This window comes from Phoxinus phoxinus (genome assembly GCF_949152265.1).
Source record: "Phoxinus phoxinus genome assembly, chromosome: 12".
Classification (NCBI taxonomy): Eukaryota; Metazoa; Chordata; class Actinopteri; order Cypriniformes; family Leuciscidae; genus Phoxinus; species Phoxinus phoxinus.
Window position 1 is genome coordinate 32,155,830 of NC_136887.1, and position 22,780 is coordinate 32,178,609.

General features: G+C 35.1%; 2 protein-coding genes across 2 annotated transcripts; one reads left to right on the top strand and one right to left on the bottom strand.

Annotated features, from left to right (window-relative positions):
- Positions 1–675: 675 nt before the first annotated feature.
- hmgxb3 (HMG box domain containing 3) lies at positions 676–19,384 on the bottom strand. Its single transcript, XM_079630945.1, has 21 exons — positions 18,950–19,384; positions 17,310–17,436; positions 17,063–17,237; positions 15,866–16,336; positions 15,617–15,712; positions 14,222–14,353; positions 13,176–13,450; positions 12,104–12,207; positions 11,938–12,021; positions 11,744–11,835; positions 10,685–10,783; positions 10,438–10,584; positions 9,114–9,403; positions 8,901–9,028; positions 7,377–7,508; positions 7,111–7,295; positions 6,610–6,829; positions 4,251–4,384; positions 3,925–4,044; positions 3,643–3,852; positions 676–1,373 (listed from the first exon to the last, which is right to left on the bottom strand). Exons 2-21 carry the CDS (start codon positions 17,432–17,434, stop codon positions 888–890), a joined length of 3,705 nt encoding a protein of 1,234 aa, XP_079487071.1. The 5' UTR covers positions 17,435–17,436; positions 18,950–19,384; the 3' UTR covers positions 676–887.
- Positions 19,385–20,102: 718 nt separating this feature from the next.
- On the top strand, positions 20,103–22,705 carry LOC307008256 (SLC35A4 upstream microprotein-like; the record flags this gene model as incomplete). The annotated part of the gene is made up of 3 exons (XM_079630951.1): positions 20,103–20,188; positions 21,466–21,564; positions 22,505–22,705. Exons 1-3 carry the CDS (start codon positions 20,174–20,176, stop codon positions 22,703–22,705), a joined length of 315 nt encoding a protein of 104 aa, XP_079487077.1. The 5' UTR covers positions 20,103–20,173.
- Between the last annotated feature and the right edge of the window lie 75 nt (positions 22,706–22,780).

Below are 22,780 nucleotides of genomic sequence, written 5' to 3' on the forward strand. Positions count from 1 at the left end.
TATTAAAATTGATTAGAATCAGTATAAATCTGCCGATTGCGAAAATAATTTATTCAGCTATAAAGTAAAATACGGCTAGCTGTGGAACGAGCAATATTTAACTAGTTAAAATATCAGATAGAAACAAACTGTAAATATTGATAATAAATATATAAATATTTATCTTCATATATAAATATGATGATATATATAAATAACAATATAATTATTGTGTATTTATCACATTCACTTACAGAAATGCAGTTTCATTCATGTATGAATGATACAATTTCTCACATTTTATTAGTTAAACTAATTATTTATAAATATGTTAAACCTGAAATCCAAATGGATTGAAATGTTATATGTAATTTAAATGTGTAAATCTTAAAGGGATAGTTCACCCAAAAGTAAAAAATATGTAATTTACTCACCCTCAAGTTGTTGAACTAAAAAGAAGATATTTTGAATGGATCTGAACATGAGTAACTGAACAGTTACGGTATTTGGTTACAGACATTTTATATCTTTTGTGTTCAGGAGAAGAAATAAACTCATACAGGTTTGAAACAACTGAATTTTCATTTTTGAGTGAACTGTCCCTATAAGATTAGTATCTAGTATCATAACAGTAAATGAGTGCTATATTAATTTTCTTCTGAAATCATAAGAGACTTCATAAGTCATGAATCATAAGTGTGAAAAAGAGCAGGTTTAAAACTCATTTTGTGCTCCACATTTCCAGATTAAACACCAACAACATGAAGGTGAATAAATAACGACAGAGTTTATTTCTGCGTGAATTATTCCTCACAGTTTCTGTTTCTCTCCACATCTCTTAAATACAACCTGAAGTCATTTTCCAGGCACATTTCCGGCTCGTGTTTGTGAAGTAACCCGTCCCTGAGTCAGTCGAGCATCACCTCCTCAAACACGAGTCCATCTGAGTGTTTGTCCAGCCCTTCCTCCTCCGGGTCAGTGTTGATCTGTGCCACTCCGAGCCTGTAGAGGGCGTCCCGGATCATCACCACCTCTCCCGGCTGGCAGGCGCTCAACACCTCTGTGATCTGCTGGTTCACGATGTCTCTGCTGCTCAGGAAGTCCAGTAGTCTGTTGTAGAGGTAGTAATACGCTGCGTTCTCGAACACCAGAGCCGTACGCCGGTCGCTGTTGCTGGTTTCACCCTCGGACTGGTCCCACATCTCGGACACCACGCCGGCGTACGGCTCGAGCTCTTTGCAGAGGCTCATGGCGTGCGGGGCGTCGTCGGGTCCGTCGGGTCGCACGAGCCAGCGGGACGAGGATTTGGTGAGCGGGTGCAGATGAGGGTTTGATTCAGTTGCTGTGAGATCTAAACTGTACGGTTGATCCTGAAGCTCGGAGCAGGACACGTACTGAGAAAGAGAAGAAGACAGCTGTGAGATTGACATGTTCAACAGTTGTTTTCAAATCTTTGTTCAAGTTCACTGCAAGGAAAATCTAGAATTAGGTATAGAACTCAACACATCTTTTTTAAAGGGACAATAAGTAGGAATTACTCCCATCTAGTGGTGAATTTGTATTTTGCATTCAAACTAATTTTGCTCTCCAGACTGTGAAAGTCTTTATTACTGACTGTGAAAAACATGAAATATTGTAGTTATGCCCAGGGTGCGATTTGTGGGAAAAAAAAACAGAGGGGGGGGGATGTTTTGAAACATTGTTATTCATAAAAATAAATCATGAGAACATGAACTTCATCACTGCATGTGCAGGAATTGTAAAATCTTATTTCTTATTAACTGAAGTAGCCTAACGCAAAATATTTTTACTCTAATAGATTATCTTTCCCCACACATATGAACTGTGATCATGCAATAACGTTAACTTTACATCGCGATGCTGAGCTACAGTGAAATGATAGAAAATACATTATCTGTGAAAGCCTCATTTGCGCAAACTGGAGTAGAATGAGGCTCGCGTCTACCGCGCCGCGCTAAACACCGCGCCGCAGGACCTCTAGACGCGCATAAACGCGTCTTTACATTGAAATCACTCGCGCCAGACGCTCAAGAGTGAGTGAGTAATCATTTTAAAATAAAATTGACTTTAATCAAACCACGGATCCGTGATCAGTTTTGTGATCCGTCTCGCCACTATGTAGCACTATGATCACTTTGAGGGGAGGATACATTTATCCCCACCGGGGATAAAAATAATTAAGCAGAGGCAGGGATACATTGACCAGAAAGGGGGAAATCCCACGCAAGGCAGAGAAGAGAAGCGACCGAGGTTTGTACAATTTATGTCTCGCAATAGCAATGAATTTTCATTGTCTGTACAGTTCTATGCACGTAGCAAAATATTCACAACTTGAGCTAATGGATTGTTTTTGAAAAAGGAGAGCTATATAAAATTAGCCACATAAGCGACATTAACTCTTGTTTACTGTAATCTACGGTCACGTTTCCTTTTACGTTCTATTTTTGACTTTTTTGGCGACGATGTTTTCTTCTCCTGTGGCTTGGCATATCTATGGTCCATAATAACAATGCAATCCAGACTTTTAAACTTGCCGGTGCAGTTTCAAGCGCCTCTCACTGCTCTGCACCTGCGTTTCTGCTGGTTTCGGCCGGCTCTGAACGAAAACGTGTTGTGGAAACGCGTTGGCTTAGTACTTTTTGTCCCTCTCCGCTATTATAGTTTTGCAAGATGGCGGAACTACATGGAAGCCTCCGTGGACCTACCCGTCCCATGTATATAAAGATAATAAATTCTTCATTTATAAGGATAAGTCAAATAATTGGCCGAGGTATTTGTACACCATTGAGGACATATTTATGAATAAAAATATTGATTTTAGATAATAAAATACCTAAAAAGATACTTATTGTCCCTTTAAAGAAATATTTTCATATATATCACATAAATTAACTAATTTCTGATAATTTAATGTCCTTCTTGGAGTTGTCAGTGTATACATTCCTAAACATTTAAAATAAATAAATATATGAGGGTTTAGGAATTAATATATTATACACACACACACACGTGTATATATATATATCCACTTCAAATGTTGAGAACTGTATATATATGAATTCCTAAACCTTTGAAATAAATGCTTAAATTATTTTTTTGCTTTTTTTGTTTCATTGAAGAAATCACAGCAGAATGACTGATAAATAAATTATAATAAAAATAAATTTAGAAATAATTATATAAAAAATAATAATGCATTATGATAATATTATTAGTATCAAATTATACAATTATGTTGATGATAATCATAATAATGATTGTTATATTTATGTTTAAATATATAAATAATTAATCAATGTAATGTTTGTTAATTTAATGTCCTTGTAGTTGTCACTCTAAGATGAAAAGAAAATTGTGTAGAATGTCTGACAATTTTTTTTTTTTAATGAATAAATAAGGAGATGTATATATGGAATAAATGCTTAATTTATTTTACAATTTTAATTTCTTTTTTGCTTTTTTTGTTTCATTGAAGAAATCACAGCAGAATGGCATGAGGATAAATAAATTATAATAATAAAAATAAAGATGTTTTTAATAATAATTATATAAAAATAATAATGCATTATGCTAATATATATATATATTTATATATTAATTACAATGTATTTTTTGGGTGATCTGTTCCTTTAAATCGGTCACCTGTGGTGTTGCCGTAGGATCAGAAAAACATCCCTGATTCTTCTCCCACATCTGTGAGGCCAGTTCAGGGTATAATACGTCAGTGCAGAGCGCCACCTTCTGGGCACAGTCTGTGACGTACACCGGCGGCCAGAAGCGCGAGGACAGCAGCAGGTCCAGGTGATCTCGAGCGCTCTCTCTGCGCACCATATACTTCGAGCCGCAAACCACCTGACCAGAGACCAGACATCACTCATCTGAACTCAGCATCATCACACACGTGCAGTTCAGAACAGTGTGTACCTGATGAGGACAGACTTTACTGAGTCTGCCAGCCGTCATGAGCGCTTGTGGCTGACGTCCCGTCCAGAGTCCGTTTTGTGTTTGTGAATACAGCAAAGACAGCGACTCCAGCAGCCCGTCCTGTCAAACCAAACCAGAAGTCCAGTCTCTACATGTTCTACATGCTTCTTTGAGTCACTATAACATTAAGTTCTTTCTTTTTTTTTATTGTAAAAAAATGTTTTCTGTCAGGCTTAAGTTTTTAATAACTAGCTCAGTATGTAAGCAATAGAAGTTTATGAAATATTCCCATCTAGATAACAAAGTAAACGTGTTTTGCCGTGTACTTTTGCACTGTCTTCTTCAGCAGGAATCCCACATTTCTCCAGCGCGTCCCTGAGCTCCTCTTCACTGTGCAGATCCATCTGATCGGGAACCAGGAGACCCTCGTGGATCAGACGCACCAGCACTGACGGGTCCCCTGAAAAACACACACACACACACACACACACACACACACACACACACACACACACTGCTTTAATCAAGCTATAAACTTTCAGGAATCTAAAACTTAACCTTTTCGCCTTTATTTTGTTATAGCTTTATACAATATTTGATTTTTTTCAAATCAGCTTCACAGAAATAAACAGTAAAATAGCCAAATTAATAATACAGAAGACAATAGTCATTATTCAGCTCGAGTCAGCTGGTTTGGTTCAATAACTGTCAATGTTGCAAAAGTTGATTGAACTATAAAGTAAGACACTTCACCCTTCTTGTGCTCTTCAGTCATTCTGGACCGAATTATTATTATATATATATTTGTTTTACTTTATCTGAATGGTACGAAACTTGGTAAACTTGCTATGTGAACACACACACAAAAAATCATGGACAAATCATGGATTTGAAAAGGTTAAATGGTTCTGAAAAAATAGTCACATTACATTGGAAATGAATGGGAAACATTTTCATCTAGTGGAAACATTTGGTACTGCGCCCAAACAAAATCTTACTGGACTATATCAAGCTCAAATTTGGAAAACAACTTGTTTAAATTTATGGCTTTGATTTTCTCACAGATTTAGAGTAAAACTTGTTTTGGAAAATATATATTTCATATAAAAATTTTAAATAGCATTTTTCATAACAAACGTAAAATTATATAACTTTGCACGTTTCTATTCTATTTGCATTCTATTTTTTTTTTCACTTTAGCAATAATCTGCCAATTGTCTGCTTAAAAAAAAAAAAAAAGTTCACCCAGAAATGAAAATTTTGTCATTATTTACTGTCCCTCGTGTCGTTCCAAACCCGTAACACTTTTGTTCATCTTCAGAACACAAATGAAGATATTTTTGATGAAATCCGAGAGCTTTCAGTCCTTCCATTGGGAGCAACGCAATTTACACATTCAATGTCCAGAACAATAGGAAAGACATCATTCAAGTAATCCATGTGACTCCAGTGGTTTCACCTTTATAGAGGTAAATGATGTTTTTTGGCTCAAACAAAGCACTTAAAATTAAGGTTAAACCGTTGCTCCTAATGGAGAGACTGAAAATCCTCAGATTTCATAAAAAAAGAATGAACGAAGGTCTGACGGGTTTGGAACGACATGAGGGCGAGTAATTAATAACAGAATTACAATTTTTGGGTGAACTAACCCTCCAAAGCATTCAAGATTTATGACAGTTTAAGTTGAAAACTTAATTTTCAGGTCTATGCTCAAAAAAGTGAATAAATGGATTGTAACTATTGCATAAATATAATTTAGAACCATACGATATTAAATAAATAACATTATCGAACTAAAATATAGTACCGTATTTTCCGGACTATAACTTTTTTTCATAGTTTGGCTGGCGACTTATAGTCAGGTGCGACTTATATATCAAAATGAATTCATACTGACTGAGATGAACCAAGAGAAAACATTACCGTCTACAGCCGCGAGAGGGCGCTCTATGCTGCTCCTGTAGCCTACCCCTGAAAAAATGAACTTAACTGAGAAAGACAAAGTCCCCCCAAAAAGAAAATCCTATTCTGCAGATTACAAACTGCCGAAAACGGTAATCGAGCAGCAGAAAGAAAGTTTGGAGTGAGTGAGAAACTTGTGAGGGACTGGCGAAAAGAGCAGAGGTTACAGGCTTTCAGACAGGACGTTCAGTTGCTGCTCGCGCGCACACCGCGGTCAAAGTTCAAAATAGTTTTGCCGCTGCGCTCTGTGACGATTACCAGCTCAAATCACGTTGTATGTGAAGGGCAACGCTGAACCCAGCGGCCAGCGCCGCGCATTTCACGTCCTGTCTGAAAGGCGCTTAACTGTAATTAAGAAAACAAAGAAAGCTAATCGCGGGCTGAAAGCAAGATGGCCAGAGGACTCGTATGTTCTTTATGCTATTGTGTGTAGCTGAATAACTGTTAGTGTGTGACGTTAACACACCGGACACTATTCAGCTGTTGTTCTGTGTGCTGTTGTGGAGCTGAATAACTTGCCTTTCCAGATTAAATGTCTGTTCTTGGTCTTGAAAAATAAATTTCTAAATACGACTTATAGTCCAGTGCAACTTATATATGTTTTTTTCCTCTTCATTGTGCATTTTTTGACTGATGCGACTTAATCCGGAAAAGACATTAATTTCATTGAAATGCTTGTTTTAACACGAGCAGCACCAGAGGACTGAACACGTGCATCTGTACCTCTGTGTTGAGCGTCAGAGGAGGTCTTGTCCTTCTCCGTGTTGATGGCGACCGTGTTCCTCATGAGCGGAGGGATGAACGGGGCGATGATGGAGGCGTCGAAGCGTGTGAGAGGAACACTGGAGGGAAACACCGCCTGCTCCAGCGCCTCGTTCTCCATCGTCAGCCAAAACTCATCGACGTGCACCTCGTCCGGCGCCTGGAAATCAGGCCACGTGAACTACAGAGAGAACACACACATGACACCAGTGTTCATTTACTGACACTTTTATACTATCACAGTATGTATTCACAATAAAAAAATTAAATAAAAACATTTTAATTGTCATTTTATATGCTTTTGTAATTTTTATTACTTTGTTTTTTCATATTTCTATTCAGCTTTGGGTATATTCAGAGTTTAGTGCTTCAACAAGTTTATTTCAGTTAGTTTAGTTTCATTTCTAATTTTCATTTTGAGTTTTTAAACGTCACTTCCAGCTGATGGTTCATTGGCGTTACCTCCACGTTTTTGAGCAGTAAAGTGTTGTTGGTGTTGCGTTGTGCGATCTCCAGTTTGGGTGCGATGCCACACACACCACAGATCATGTCGTTGTAGTCTCGAACCGTCAGACACTCGAACGCCCAGTAACCGCTGCAGAACAGATCCTGAACATGTGACACCTGCTCCGAGCTCAACACACCGTCTGCACGGGACACAGAGAGGCACGGTAAACACACACACACACACGTTCAGTGTGTGAGAGATGATGATGATGGTGAAGCACCTGTTAGCATCTGTGAGTGTTTGATTAAACTGAGAGCAGCATGTGCCGGTTCCTCTCCCAGTCTGATCTGATGTCTCATCTTAAAGAACAAATCCAGCGTCACCAGCAGTTTATTGCCAACATTAAACACACCTGAGAAACACAAACACACAGAACCTGCAGTAACACATGTTGCATTTATCACATCAGTGTTACGAGAGACGCTACAGCACAGTGTTATTTTAGTATCGTTGAGATAACATTATAGTTTTTATTTTGAAGGAGTTTTCATTTTCATAATTTTCATTTTAATTTAAGTTAAACGTTTAGTCATTTTGTAGTGCGTTTGTATTAGGTTTGGGTTTTTAAAATGTCTATATACTTTATTTTTATTTTTAATCGTTTTTATTTCATTTTTCATTTTTTTATTTAGTTAGTTATAAATATTGTTTATTTAAAGATGTATATATAGATTTATTTATTTCTATTTTATTTTGAATTCATTTTTATTTTACTTTTCAGTTGAATTTAAGGTCAAGGTTTAGCAATTTTGTGTTTTTGTCATTTTTATTATTCGTTTTAATTGTCTATATAGTTTTTTTTGATTAATTTGTATTATTTTGAATTAGTTTTTATTTTATTTTTCATCCTAATTTGAGTTAGTTTTGGTAATTTTGCTATGTTTTGTCATTTGTATTCGTTTTTTCCCCTAAAAAATATGTCTATATTTATCTTAATTTTAGGAAACGTTTTGTTAATTTTGTTGCGTGTTTCTGTCAGTTTTATTATTATTTTTAATTGTCTATATCGTTTTTATACATTTTTATTTTATTTTGAAAATTATTTTCAGATTTTCTGTTTTTATTTGAATTCTAGTTAAAGTTTTAGTCATTTTTTGTTTGTCATATTTATAAAAAACATTTTTTTATTCATTTTTATTTCCGTTTTAGTTATTTTAAATATTATTTAAAGTAAAATGAAAATGAGAAATGTTTCCATGAGAAATGCCAATCCATGACAACTTACACATTTACACAAACAATACCACAAACCGTCATATTCTGTGCTCTGTTACTTCAGACAAAAGCTTAGGATAAAGAGTCCGGTCTGACAAATGCATAAATGAAAATGACAAATTACTTTCATGGCAAAGTAACAGTTTTAAAAGAATCTTTCAAAACAAATTAGTTTAAGTATATTTAACATATTTGGTATAATACCAAAAAAAATTGTCTTTCTTGTTGCGGTAAGAGTGTGTGTGTGTGTTTGTGTGTACCTACTTAACTATATATTGGGGACCAAATTTGTACCCAGAAATGACCAAAACCTGACAAAATCTCCAAAAACTCCCTTTAGGGACGACCTCATTTGTAAATCTGGTATAAAAAATAAAGTTATTAAAGTTTTTTTTTTTTTTATGTAAAACTGCAGAAAGTTTTGTGTGATGGGAAGGTTTAGGGGTCGAATTAGTGTAGCCGGAGAGAATATACTGTACACGTTTGTGCGTGCGTTCGCGTGTGTGTGCATGTGCGCGTGTGTGTTTACCTGGATGTAGGTCTGTGAAACTGTGTATGGCCAGACACTGGAGATTGGTACAGACCTTCAGCTGCAGAGTGACGGGACGAATCATATGATCCGTCAACAACCAGCAATCCTCCAAACCTGCAACTGAACTAAACAACACAAAACAACATTACAACATGAGAATCTCCCAGCGCTCCAGTCCCTTCCTCCAGCACACGGTGCGGTTCCTCTCACCTCGGGTCTCCTCTGAACAGTGAGCACTGACACAGACTGCAGTGTGTGGCCGCAGACTCGTAGAAGCCGGGCCAGCCGCCGCTCTCCTGCGTGTGTGTGTTTTTCTCTTGGCTGTTGAGCTCGTGTATGAGGCTGAAGACGTCCTGGAGTTCACTCTCGCTCTCCGGGAACTGCAGACACGAGCGCAGCAGACTGACGGTGGAGTGACGCTGATGCTCTTTCTGAGACCCGCTCAGAGCTTGAGACCAGTCCAACAGAAGCGCAGAACTGGACACATCCTCAGCGCACGGCTGGACAACACACACACACACAAACAAAAATATGAAAAATAGAAATACAGTAAAAATGGGAATATTCAATATCAAAGCTGAATTTTCAACATCATTACTCCAGTCTTCAGTGTCACATGATCCTTCAGAAATCATTCTGCTTTTTTTTTTTATTGTAATTATTCCAAACGTTTGACCGGTAGTGTATATTAACTCCTGACACAAGCATTTGCATGGACATTTGAAATTGATTTTTTTTACCGAAAGAAAATCAAAACAATAAATACATTTGTGATTAAAAGCAAAAATGTATTAAAAAAATATATATAAAAACAATTGAAAAAAAAAAGTTGCTCTTTTTCAAAACCAAAATTATTCAGATACCAGATATAATTGTTTTACTAGTGTGTGCAGGTGGACACTATAGTTCATTGATGCAAGTGAGAATAGCAAAATCAAGTAAACTGTGAAATATTATTACACCCAAAAATTCTTCATACAGTGACTACCAGTAAAATTTATAAAAATGTGGGACCAAAAATGACCTGAGCATGTCTTGCTGAAGTGTTTTTTTTTTCCGTTTAATTACTAATGCAACCTTTTTTACACTACAGACTGAACATAATGAAGCATTGCTTGGTCATTTGTTGAGCTAAACTGGTATTATCTAATTGTGTAGTGAAATTTAACAGCCGTTTTATGTTTTTTATTCAACATAATGCATGTGTGAGAAAGTCTAACGGAAGGATGGACAAAACCAGTGAAATATGATTTGATAACTCTTGAGTTCTTGTAATATTTTATTACCATTTTCTAAACTATAGCGAATAAACTGTGATAATGTAAGAAATGTTGAAGGTGTATGAACACATTTTAGTTTGACTGTAACATTTACAATGCCAAACTCCAACAGTGGAGCTGAAACCAGGGCTAAACTAAAGCTAATAACACACATTTTCACTTCTTGAAATTAAAGAAACATTTACAAACTCTTACAACTTAAATAACTTAATAACGCAGTTAAATAAAGAGTTGATACGTGTGCGGACACGAACCGTGAGTTTGCTCTTCTTGACGTGTTTGTTGGCGAGCTCGCAGCCACAGGTCGGGCAGTGTTGAGGTTTGTGTCGGTTTTTATAGACGTAATCACACGCCGGGTTCTTACAGCGACCTCGACCTCTCGCTGTAGACAAGCCCAGAGCCTGAAGAACACACACACACACACACACACACACAGCTCTAGTCTGATGATCACAGTTATCAGGAGAACACAGAAGATGTTGAACGCTGGTGAACACTAACTAGGGAGGATCCCGCGCTCTTCTTGAAGGGCACCATGGAGAGGATCTTCACACCGTTGTCTGTGATGATGTACTGGTTACTGCCGACCGTCACCGGCTTCTGCAATCACACACACCGATTTCAGAATATCATCATCATCATCATCTCAGATTATTATAATTTTTTTCTGTTGTAGTTGTTTTTATTATTATTATTATCTTATAATATGTTTATTATTATTTTGTATGGTTACTATTATTTATTTTCTTCTCCGATTATTTTTTCTTGTTGTTGTTGTTGTTTTTATTACCTTATTATATTATGTGTATTATTATGTATTTTACTATTATTATTGTTTTTATTATTATCATTGTTGTTGTTTATTATGGAATTGTTACTATCATTATTGCTATTTTTATTATTCTATATTAAAAGTATTTTCTCAGATTATTATTGGTAGATTATTTTGTTTCCTTCTTACAGGTTATTTTATTGTTGTCATTTTATTATTATTATTATTATTATTCACTCATATTGTTATTATTTAATGTTACTGTTATTATTATTGTTCATATTTTTCTTCTCAGTTTATGATTTATCCTTGTTTTTCTTGTTATTGTTTTTATTACTTTCTTTCAGAATATTTGCATTATTATTATTTTGTATTGTATTCTGTATAATAATAATAACAACAACTACTAATAATAATTCAGAATTATTATTAAGATTACTATAATATTTTTTTCTAATAAAAAAATAAAATAATAATAATAAAATAATAAATATTTATTATTACTACTATTTTGTACTGTTTAATGTTATTATTGTTAATATTTTTCTCTTACTCAGATTATTATTCATTCTTGTTCTTATTATTTGTATTACTTTATGCTGCCTTAATATTTGTATTAATATTTTGTATAGTTTTGTTGTATTGTTAATTTTATTATTAATGTTATTTTTTATTTTAAAAACTTTATTATTCTCTCAGATTATTATTACTATGAACATTACTATAGTTATTATTACAATAATAATATGTATGACTATTATTATGATTGTTCTCTCCAGTAATCTCACCTGTTGTAAGGCACTGGGTGTGGTCATGTGACCCAGCTGTTTGAGGGTGCTGGGCTTCAGACCGGTCATGTGTTCACTGGGTGACGGTTTCACTGGAAACACAACAGATCACAACTAAGAGAGTCAACAATGAAGATAAGATGAATGCAACCCAACAGATACATCATTAGATCACTCCTTGGTGTTTGACTCACCAGCTCTGATGATATTAGTGTCGGTTTTGACTTTATCAGGGGGGACCGTGATCCACTGCACCACTGCGGACTGGCCCGACGCGTCTATGAGAAACAGGCTACATGTAAACATCAGATGCAGTTCATTTACAGGTTCATTAGTGCTTTTTAATAACGGCGGACTCACTGTTCTGGGCGGGTGCTGGAAGAATAGCTCGTATCCGGCGTTTCTGTACAACACTGCTGTTCTTCTCTCGTGAGACAACCTGAACATGCCCACCACCCACTGCTCTGGAGCACACCACACACACACATCACAGAGTGAATGAGGAAAGTTGATCAAATATGCATTACTTATTACTGTAGTACACACTGTATGCAAACGGTACACAGTATGCAATGATATACATTTCAATTTCATACAGTAATATGCTACACTTTACTAAAATCATCTCATTATATTGCATGTTCAGTTTAGCAAGTGTCCAGTTATTTTGCATTTTTAATCCAATATTTTTGTGTTAAAATCGATTAAATAATGAGCCAAGTAAGAGATGCTAATGTTCATGTCACACTCAAAATTTAAAATGAAAACAAAAACTATTAAATATTGTTTTCGGTACTTGTAATAAAGCTGAAATAAAATATAAATATTAGATGAAAATGTTTATGATTTTATTAAATAAATTATTTTACATTGAAGGATTAAAATGATTACAAAACTAAAACTGAAATCAATTTAGTCTAAATAATATCATTAAAAAATAAAATCAATTCAAGCTAAATAGACATTTTAAAAACTAATAGAAAATGACAAAAGCACAACAAAATCACTAAAATTTATACAGGTGAAACTCGAAAAATTTGAATATCGTGCAAAAGTTAATTTATTTCAGTAATTCAACTTAAAAGGTGAAACTAATATATTATATAGACTCATTAAATGCAAAGTGAGATATCAAACTTACAGATATAAACCTTTTCACAATATTCTAATTTTGGGTTTCATAAGCCATAATCATCAAAATTATAACAAATAAAGGCTTGAAACATCTCACTTTGCATGTAATGAGTCTATATAATATATTAGTTTCACCTTTTAAGTTGAATTACTGAAATAAATGAACTTTTTCACAATATTCTAATTTTCCAAGTTTCACCTGTAATGCTGTAAACTGCAGATTTTGTTCAATATAGCCGGTCATCCAGGCATTTATTCTGCATTTAAAGTGTGAGTAGTGTGTGACTGAGTTTCTTACAGGACAGCAGTGTGTTCAGCATCAGATCTGTTGACACCAGCGCCATCAGGTGTGTGAGGAGCTGACACTGCACTCATCCGCTCTCTCTTCCTGCGGCTCACCCTGCGGACAGCCTGAGCTTTATCTGAAGAGCTGTTCTGAGGAATGATGGGAGCGCTCGTCTGCTCGGTGTCTTTGGACGACGTCTCATCAGGGTCTGTCACATGATCTGGAGGCTTGGAGTCGTCACACTGTTTGGCTGAAGACGGGTCTCTTTTTACTGAGCTTCTCTTAGCCTGTAAAACAGGGAAGTACAACTTGTTTATTATAATCAGAAATGCATATTTAAGCACAAAAGACACAGATTTAAATACAGGAAGTTTAAAAGAACTGTTTTCTGTTCTAATATATTTTAAAATGTAATTTATTCCTGTGATCAAAGCTGAATTTTCAGCATCATTACTCCAGTCACATGATCCTTCAGAAATCATTCTAATATGATGATTTGCTGCTCAAGAAACCTTTTATGATCAGTTTATTTTTTCATTACTTTATCAAAAGTAATATAAATTAATAATTTTATTCAGCAAGGATGCATTAAAAATATTTGAGCAGCAAATCATCATATTAGAATGATTTCGAAAGGATCATGTGACACTGAAGACTGGAGTAATGATGCTGAAAATTCAGCTTTGATCACAGGAATATATATATATTTTTTATATATATATTCACATTTTTGCTGTAATAAATGCAGCATAAGTGACCATAAGAGACGTAAAAATGGTTTTACATTTTTTCCAAACTTGACCAGTAGTGTATTTTTCTGTCTTATTTTCTCTGAAAGTTTTGAAATTACCAAAAGTGATTGGCAAAAATCTCAACAATACATGTTTTCAAGAAGTAGAAAATGATGGTTCTTTCCTTCCTGAGAACCACCATACGGATGTTTAGGATTTTTAACTGTATGCTTTTGCTTTGATCATCTATTGTTGTATGAATTTCTTTGAATGAGTGTGGGCCACGACTAAGCTTGACTGAGTAACACAGGATGTGTGAGGACTCACTGCTGCGACCCACTTCCCCCCGAGGTGTTGTCCACAGTCAGGACACTGCGGCGGCTTGTGACGGGTGACGTATGAGAACACACACCCGGGTGTGGTGCAGTTGCCCCGTCCTCTCCGTGTGTATTTGATGGGCTGAAAACAGAACATGTGGGAATTACAGTACATACACTGACCGTTTAATGGCACTGTGCACAGAAAACTGGAATGTGGGTTTATTATATATGAACAAAACATGTTTAAAAGGCTGTGGATTAATATAATGCTTGAGGAAGAGTTTGCAGTTTTGTATAAATATTGTATTACTTATTGTTTTTGCTGATGCAGTAATGTGATCAGCTAATGACAATAAAGGAAAAACACATTCAAAGTTATTTTTTGCTATCCTGGGTTAATTTTAATTTTGACAGGTTTAATCCTGTCTGGCGCCCAAAGTTTTCTTTAAAATAATTTATTTAAGTTAGGGCGGCCACCACCGTTACAATGTGTATACATAACAACAACAACAAACGAGCATTTTAATTAGAATTGTTTATTTATTTATTTATTTTTTATTATTATCATTATTTTTTATGTTTTTATTTTATTAATTTAAATTATACAAATTAAATCAATAAAGAAATATATAACTATTGCATTAATATTATTACTGCAAGATAAAAAACTTTTTAATAATAATATTATATTTATTATTATTAAAATTATAATTTATAATTAAAATTACATTAACAATCAATAAAGAAATATATTACTATTGGATTAATACTATTACTGCAATATTCTTTTTGTTTTTATCATTTAAATTATAAAAATTAAATCAATAAAGAAATAAATTACTATTGCATTAATATTATTACTGCAAGATAAAAAACTTTTTTATAATAATAATAAATTGAAAATTACAATAAAAATCAATAAAGAAATATATTGCTCTTGTATTAATATTATTGTATTACTGTAACAATTATTTTTAAATAATATAATATTTATTTATTTATTTAATAATAATTTTAATTTACTGAATACCAATAACATTAGAATACTATGATTTATGTCTGTCCATATTAAACCTTTATTGTGTAGAAAAACATTTAATAAAGCTTCTTAATAAAGCTTCTCTTTTGTCAACAACAGATTTATGAATGATTCTCAGTATGCATGGTGCATTTTCAAATACACGTTATTATCAGCCACTCCAACTCAGACAGAGGCAGAGATGAAGTTTGTGTGGAGAAGCATTTACACGAGCCCCGGAAACACATACTGGAAGCAAGCAATGCATGCATGAAAGAAATGTATTTTAAATGCATTTGAAAAATCCTTTTTTCCCTTGTATTACTTCTCGGGTAAGAACATACAAATTTGGAAACATCAGATCTCTGCAGGTGATTTACTGACCAGTTTAAAGGAGGGTTTGGGTTCTGGTTTCACAGCGCTCATTAATGGAAACATCATTATTGGGCTGGCCGTGCTGATCACTTTATTCTCGAGGCCCTGAGAAACACATGGCACAGAATAAATATTAATCATTTTGTGAGAAAAGTGAAAAACTAAAGCTGTACATTCATTAGTTTAGCTAATCAAGGCTCCATTCGTGTGCTTTATGTTTTAATGCTGTGAATGTAGCAGTGATGATTGACAGCCCACCTGATTGGGTATTATGGCAACGAGACGAGTGGCATCTGCTTTGATCTGAGGCATCAAAGCCCCGCCTTCCATTCCATTCTCTATCGCTATGGCAACATCACCGTAAGACACCCGAGACTCCTCCCTCTTCATCAGCAGAGTAACAGCTTTGTGACCGTCCTGCCCAAGACTCGTCAGTCTGTCCCTGGGATTGTGGGACGCGGTTGTGTCCTCACTGAGCGCCTCGATGGCGATGCACTGCTCCGAGAGCTCCACCTCACTGCCCAGAGTCATGGGGGACACCAGAGGCTCCTGAGCGGGGGCCCGAGGGGCTCCATCCACCGCCCCGTCCGCGAGGGCATCCATGTCGCTCTCGCCCTCGGCCCGCTCTCCTCCCGAAGAAGTCTTGGGCAGGAGCACATAATTCGCCCTCGGGAGGATCTTGCGGAAACCTGGGACGTCCTGAGAGGACGCAGCTGCTGATTGGCTGCTCTGTGAAAAGAGACTTTTCATTTAATAAAAAATAAAAAAAATAAATCTATTTTTATTATATATATAATATTTATAAATGATATATATATAAAGATCTCTCTCTCTCTCTCTCTCTCTCTCTCTCTCTCTCTATATATATATATATATATACACACATGCACACACACTTAAAAATGTATTATAAATATAGAAATGATATAGGCTATACGCACAAATGCACAATGACAATTAAGTTGAATCTAATCTAATTAAGTTTTAACAATAGGCCTAATTTTCAATAAATACTTTAGTGAAAACAATTTGACGAATTAAAAATAAAATAGGATTGTCTTCTTATTACCAGGAGGATTAACAGAATGAAGCACTTAAAGTCACCATGAAATCAAAATTGACCATTCTGATATTTTTATGGAACATTGCAGTATTTTTTTTAAATGATCTGTGCACATTATTATCATTTTTTTAATTAATGTGCCTACTAATCTTGAACCAAAATAACTTCCCCTCCCTCTTGCAGCTCTTCTCTGATGATGCGTTTACTGGTGTGAGGGCGGGGCAACCTGTCACTCACATGAGATCCACCAATAGCAAACCATCCGATCAATTCCCCACGGACAAAATCAAGTCCCGCCTGACATTTGTTCTTGACCGTGTTTTCATACGTCATAATAGGGAAGAAAAGACATCCATACATTTGCATTGGTCTTCTCAAAGTGACAGACTTACAGGGTCGACGCCGTCTTTCTCCATGCGCGCTCTCTCCAGGTAATAGCCTCGATCCGCCACGTTCAGCCTCTTCCAGCTGTCGCTGATGCATTTGTTGATCTCCGACTGGGGCAGATCGGGATGCTCCTGCTGAACGCTCTGATGCACGTCAAAGTAGTAGAGCAGGTACGCTGACCTGTGACAGCAGACAGGCTGTTAGTGCAGCTCAAACAACCACAGACGTTCAGGTTTCTCCATGAAGGTCTACCTGGGCTTCTTGGGTTTGTCGGAGTTCTCCAGGCTGCTTTTGCTCTTGCGTTTCTTCTTGGGCGAAGGAAGTTCCAGAAGCGTGTAGCAGCTCTCCACCTCCATCTCTCCATAAATGGCCTCCATCTCTAAGAGAAATAGAGAAAGAGAATATTTACATTTAGTCATTTAGCAGACGGTTTTATCCAAAGCGACTTAAATATGAGGACCAAAGCAAGCGAGTCAACGTGAAGAGGCAAAAACAATGCAGGAAGTGCTCAGAATACAAAGTTCAGGCATTGCTCAGAGTAGCATAAGCTAAACAAGGGAGGATTAAAAGAAAAGGAAAGATTTTTTTTAGGTTAGAGAATGAAAGAAAAAGTCAAAATGTTTCAATTCAAGCCTTTAACAGTGTTGTTTTTTTATCCTTTACGGCTAGTGATTGCAAGGCTTTTGACCTTTTTAGGGAGGAAAACATTTTTACAAGAAAAAAGCACTGTACATTTATTATATTTTATATATATTTTTATTTAATAAAATGTTTTATATATATATTATATAACATTTTATAAAATACTTTTTTTTGGTTAAATGTAACTCAGGGAAAATATGTATTATGTTTCAATGATATTGATGTTGAATTTCAAATGTGGTATATTATAAATGTATGTATTATATATGGGAAATTCTTTGTCCGCCAATGTAAATGGGCATCACAAAAACCTTATTTTACTTATTTAAAAAATAAAAATAGGTCACTACATTCATTAACAGCAACAAGAAATAACGCAATAAAGACTGTAAATTACTGCAAAGCCTTAAATATATAATTTGACCAATTGATTATTTGACAATGCACAACATGTATGTTATTGGCTATTTGTATGTTTTCTTTTTCTTTTTATTCTTCTTGTGTTTATCTCGACTCCAACTCCATGAATTATGCAATTCAAGGTGTGTAGTGAATTTTAATAAGTAGTTTGAGACGATCATGGAAATCAAACAGAAGCAGAACTTGGCTGTAAGGATATTTTTATTATCAGCCTTCAGGATAATAAGGCACACATTTGTTTGAAATGTGTTTTTGCACCATGCCTATAGTATAAATAGACAAAATAGACAGAATATAAATAAATAAATCTTTAATTACAAAAAAGACCATCATTGGCATTTTTTCTTTCTGCAAAATATATTTTCTTCCCGTTTTAATTTTCATTTTGGGGTTAAATATCCATGTTTACATGCTCTTTACGGGTATCCTGACATTCCTTACATGATACTAAGGGACTTCAGAGAATACTATAGTATTACTGTACATAGCATGGTGCTACCACGGTACTTGTATACCTAGGTTATGCACTGTTTTGTTAGCATTAGTTACACAGCTGTAACAGATGCAGGTAAACAACAAAAACGTTTGAACAATATCACGTGACACTCCTCAACAGCTTCATATAAAAATATATACGCATATATGATTTTAACTGCAGTTTATTTACATAAAGCCACGGCTAAAGTGCAAAGAGTTTATGCAGACATGTCAGACTGTGTTTTATTCCCTCCCGTCACCGTGTGTGAGTGTGTGTGTGTGATGTCGGTTGTTGTTGAGTGCTGATACTGACTGTCTGCGGCCAATGAGCGCGTGTCTTATTGAAGCCTTACCTGAATGAGCGCAGGATCGGTCCAAATCTAGCCGAATCTCTCAGCATTACACCGGTAAAGCCGCGGGATCGGGGATCTGGATCATGTGTGTGTGTGGTGTGAGCGCTCAGAGCTGAGCCGGTGTTTTAGCGTGTGTTTCCTGCAGAATAGTGCCGTAAAAATGGCGGAGGAGAGATCAGATGAACGACTGGAGGCCCAATGAGAGTTTGATCTACAGCGCTTACAACTGAATAGAGTACGAGCTTTATTTTGCCCTTGTGATTTAGCAGTCTTTTTACACTATTTCAGTTCTGTTACATATGTGTAAAACCGAAGACGCAAATAGAAATCAGCCCCTACAATCTCTATAGAATGGTAACACAAAACTGCATTATGCCGTAAAGAAGAACGACAGCGATTGGTCAATCACAAACAGCGATTAGAAAAGTAACAGGTAGCACGTGACAACCGTCGTTCTGAAAAATAACAGAGAAACTTGAATAGATATTGATTTTTTGTTGTTGTTGCAATAATTCCAAATTAGATATGTATTCGTTCTTTCAACCTTTTTTATGAATGCAAAAGTACAGTGTTGACATGTTTATAATACACAATTGTGTGTATAATACACGAAATTGAACAACAACACAACCATTGTCACCCAACAGGATACAGAGGAAATTATTATTATGTTTTACTACAGAAAAGGGTAAATAAGACCGATATGAGGAGAAAGAATAAGATATTAATTTATACATCAATTAATAATATTTATTTCCCAGGCGACATAAAGTGAATAATCCGTTTAGCCGTATTCAAATCTTAGGATGTTTTTGTCATAAAAAAAATATATATAATTTAAGTCTTTCCAATACAGGAATTCCAAATAAAACAAAATTAATAAGACGATCAACCCCTACAACCTTGATAACACAAACCTGGTAACGTAATGAAGAACGCCAGTGTTTGGTCAATCATTAACAGCGATGAGGAAAGTAACAGGTAGCACGTGACATTGCCGTTTACCCCAGATCGGTCTGGACAATTATTTACACCTGAATAATGATACCAAGAAACTTGAATAAACATTTAGTGGAAAATATGCATTTAAATGTTATATTTATTATTTCGAGCCATATAAAAATAAAACAGCGTAAGTAGTTGTGTTCGAGCGAGTCGTCATTCATTCAGGCCAGATGAGTCGAGCGCACATTGAATCGTCGTTTATCATTTCTGCACTGCAGTATGGCGGAAGACAAGGTGAGAAACTACGGTCTGTCTAAAAATCAACGCTTTTGTAACGAATTAATGTACAGATAGGAACAAAGCGGGTATGTCGTGTATATTTAAGTATTGTGCTATCAATGCCACCTGCTGTTTGTTTGTTTATAAAGAGATGTTGACGCTTTATTGAGTAATGTAAAGTCACTGCTGCCTTTCTGAACTCTTGTCATTTGACGGCTGTCATAGAAAGAAAAGCGTCACACTTGTAAGATCTGATTACCGGTGACTGAAATTACTAGAAATAACAAGAAATATAATATAATATAAACACCTTTTATTTTGAAAAATGTAACGTTAATCTGTAGAATGTTTTCCTTGTGCGATACAAGAAAATATGTAAATTGTTCAGGATAAAATAGTGTAATTTATATGATTTACAATATCAATAAATATGTTGATATTATAAGTCTATACTGTCTGTCTATTACTGTTTTTAAACAGCCACTAAATTGCATTAATGTAACATTATTCAAGTCAAATGATTTATTAAAACATTATAATATGAGGATATAAAACGATTAGATTTTAAACCTGCCAGAGATAAAGAGTAACTTACGTGTTTGAATTGGAATTTGGAAATATGTAATTGTTATTTTTATTAAAAGTAATACATTAATTATGACATACAAAAATGGCCACTGATATAAATTACATCTCTTTTACTTAATTAGCTTGTACCTCCATTATATCATAGTGCAAGCGTTTTAAACGTATTTAATGCTAAGGACCCCTAAACACAATAATAGAAGATGTGTTATATGTATCCTCCTCTATTGTTTGATGTTAAGACTAAGAGTCTTTGAATGTTTTCTGAAAGTAAAAAAAAAAAAACTGAAACTGCTTAGAAATTGAGCAAAGGGAGTTACGGTAATCTGTCAATGAAACGTAATTATAAAATGGATTGTGCCAGTCCTTGATTCTGATTGGTTGAGCTGTGTTTAAAGCCATTTAATATACAACCACACACTTGTGACTGCATTACTGTGTGTTGCTTGACAAACATCCTGCTTATGAACTACATTGCCTGGTGGAAGAATACTATTTTAATTTTTTGGTATCAATAACATTACATGTTGGTGTCTGTGTGTTTATGTTATGAAACCTTGCAGGTATGTGGAATAACTGTTTTATAAAAGCAATAAGCCATGTGAAGCCGTGTTTAACTCTGTACAGTAAATCACGCCACGGCTTCATAGGGTTGATTTAGTGCATTGATGTGTCAGTGGTCTCATGTGATCTGATGTGGTTTTCAGGATCCTGTGACCCGACTGAAGGATCTGGCTCAGCTCAAAGACCAACTGGAGGAGATCCAGAAGAAGGTGGAGAATGAGGTCCAAGCTGGAATCCCACAGGTAACACACGACTGATCCGGCCCGGAGTGACATGTACAGAAACTTTGGTTCTGTGCGGTTTATTAGTTTTGCTTTAGACGAGAATAAATATGTTGTTGGTATTATAAATCGATACGGCTTTGCCTGTTCTTAAACAGAAAATACTCACACTAAATTAAATTCATGTAACATTATTCAAATTTAATGATTTATTAAAACATTATAATGTAAATTAGGAAAGGTTTGAAAACTGCCATAGAAGAAGAGTGTGTGTTTGAATTGGAAAGATGTAGTTATTTAATTATGGCTGATGCAAATGTGGTGCTGAGATATATATATTGTATCCCTATTATTTAATTATATCCTGTATATAATTAGAATATCATTATTATTATTATGTATAATAATATATAACTTTTTTTATGGTTCAAATTTTTTTATTTGATAAATATAAATGCAGCCGAATATTTTTATGTATAAAAATAAATTTATACTCTGTGAGGAAAATATTAAATCTAATATTATTATGACAACAAAATTAAATAATTTTCCAATATGAAATAATTTCCTTTTCATTATTATTATTATAATTATAAAACAAATGAACATAATTTCTCCAAAAAAAAAAAACTTGTATAGCATATCTGAGATTTTAATTGTAATTAATGCCATGATTTTTGACCAGTCTTTAGAAAGCAAAATTAAAAAAAAAAATTTAGTGAAGAAGAAGAAGAAGAAGAAGAAGAAGAAGAACACTTTATACTACATACTTCATTAATGCCTTTAAATTTTGTAAAAAAAAAAATACCGGACATCTCCGTTTGAAACCCCTGTCCTAGTGGTTAAAAGTGGGGGCTGGTAAGCAAAGATTGTGTGTTATATGGATGTTGCTCTTCATATTCTGTAATATTGACAGCTCAATGACTGCAGCTGGAACTGTCTGTCCTGTTTGTGTTCTCAGGGTGGCTCATTATTAGCGTCTCCTTTCCTGAAAGGATTCCTGGCTGGGTATGTGCTTTCCAAAATGCGTTCGTCTGCCATCTTAGGAGTCGCCTTGGGAACGCTGACGGGAATCTGCGCTGTCCAGAGCTATCAGGTGCCCAACATTGAGGAGACCGTACGAGACTTCCTGAACTCTCTGAAGAAAGGACCCAGTGATTAGAAGCGGACTGAATTCAGACTGAAGAGGAGAGCATGTCGTTCAACGTCACAAAACTGTTGATTTAGGAAAAACACT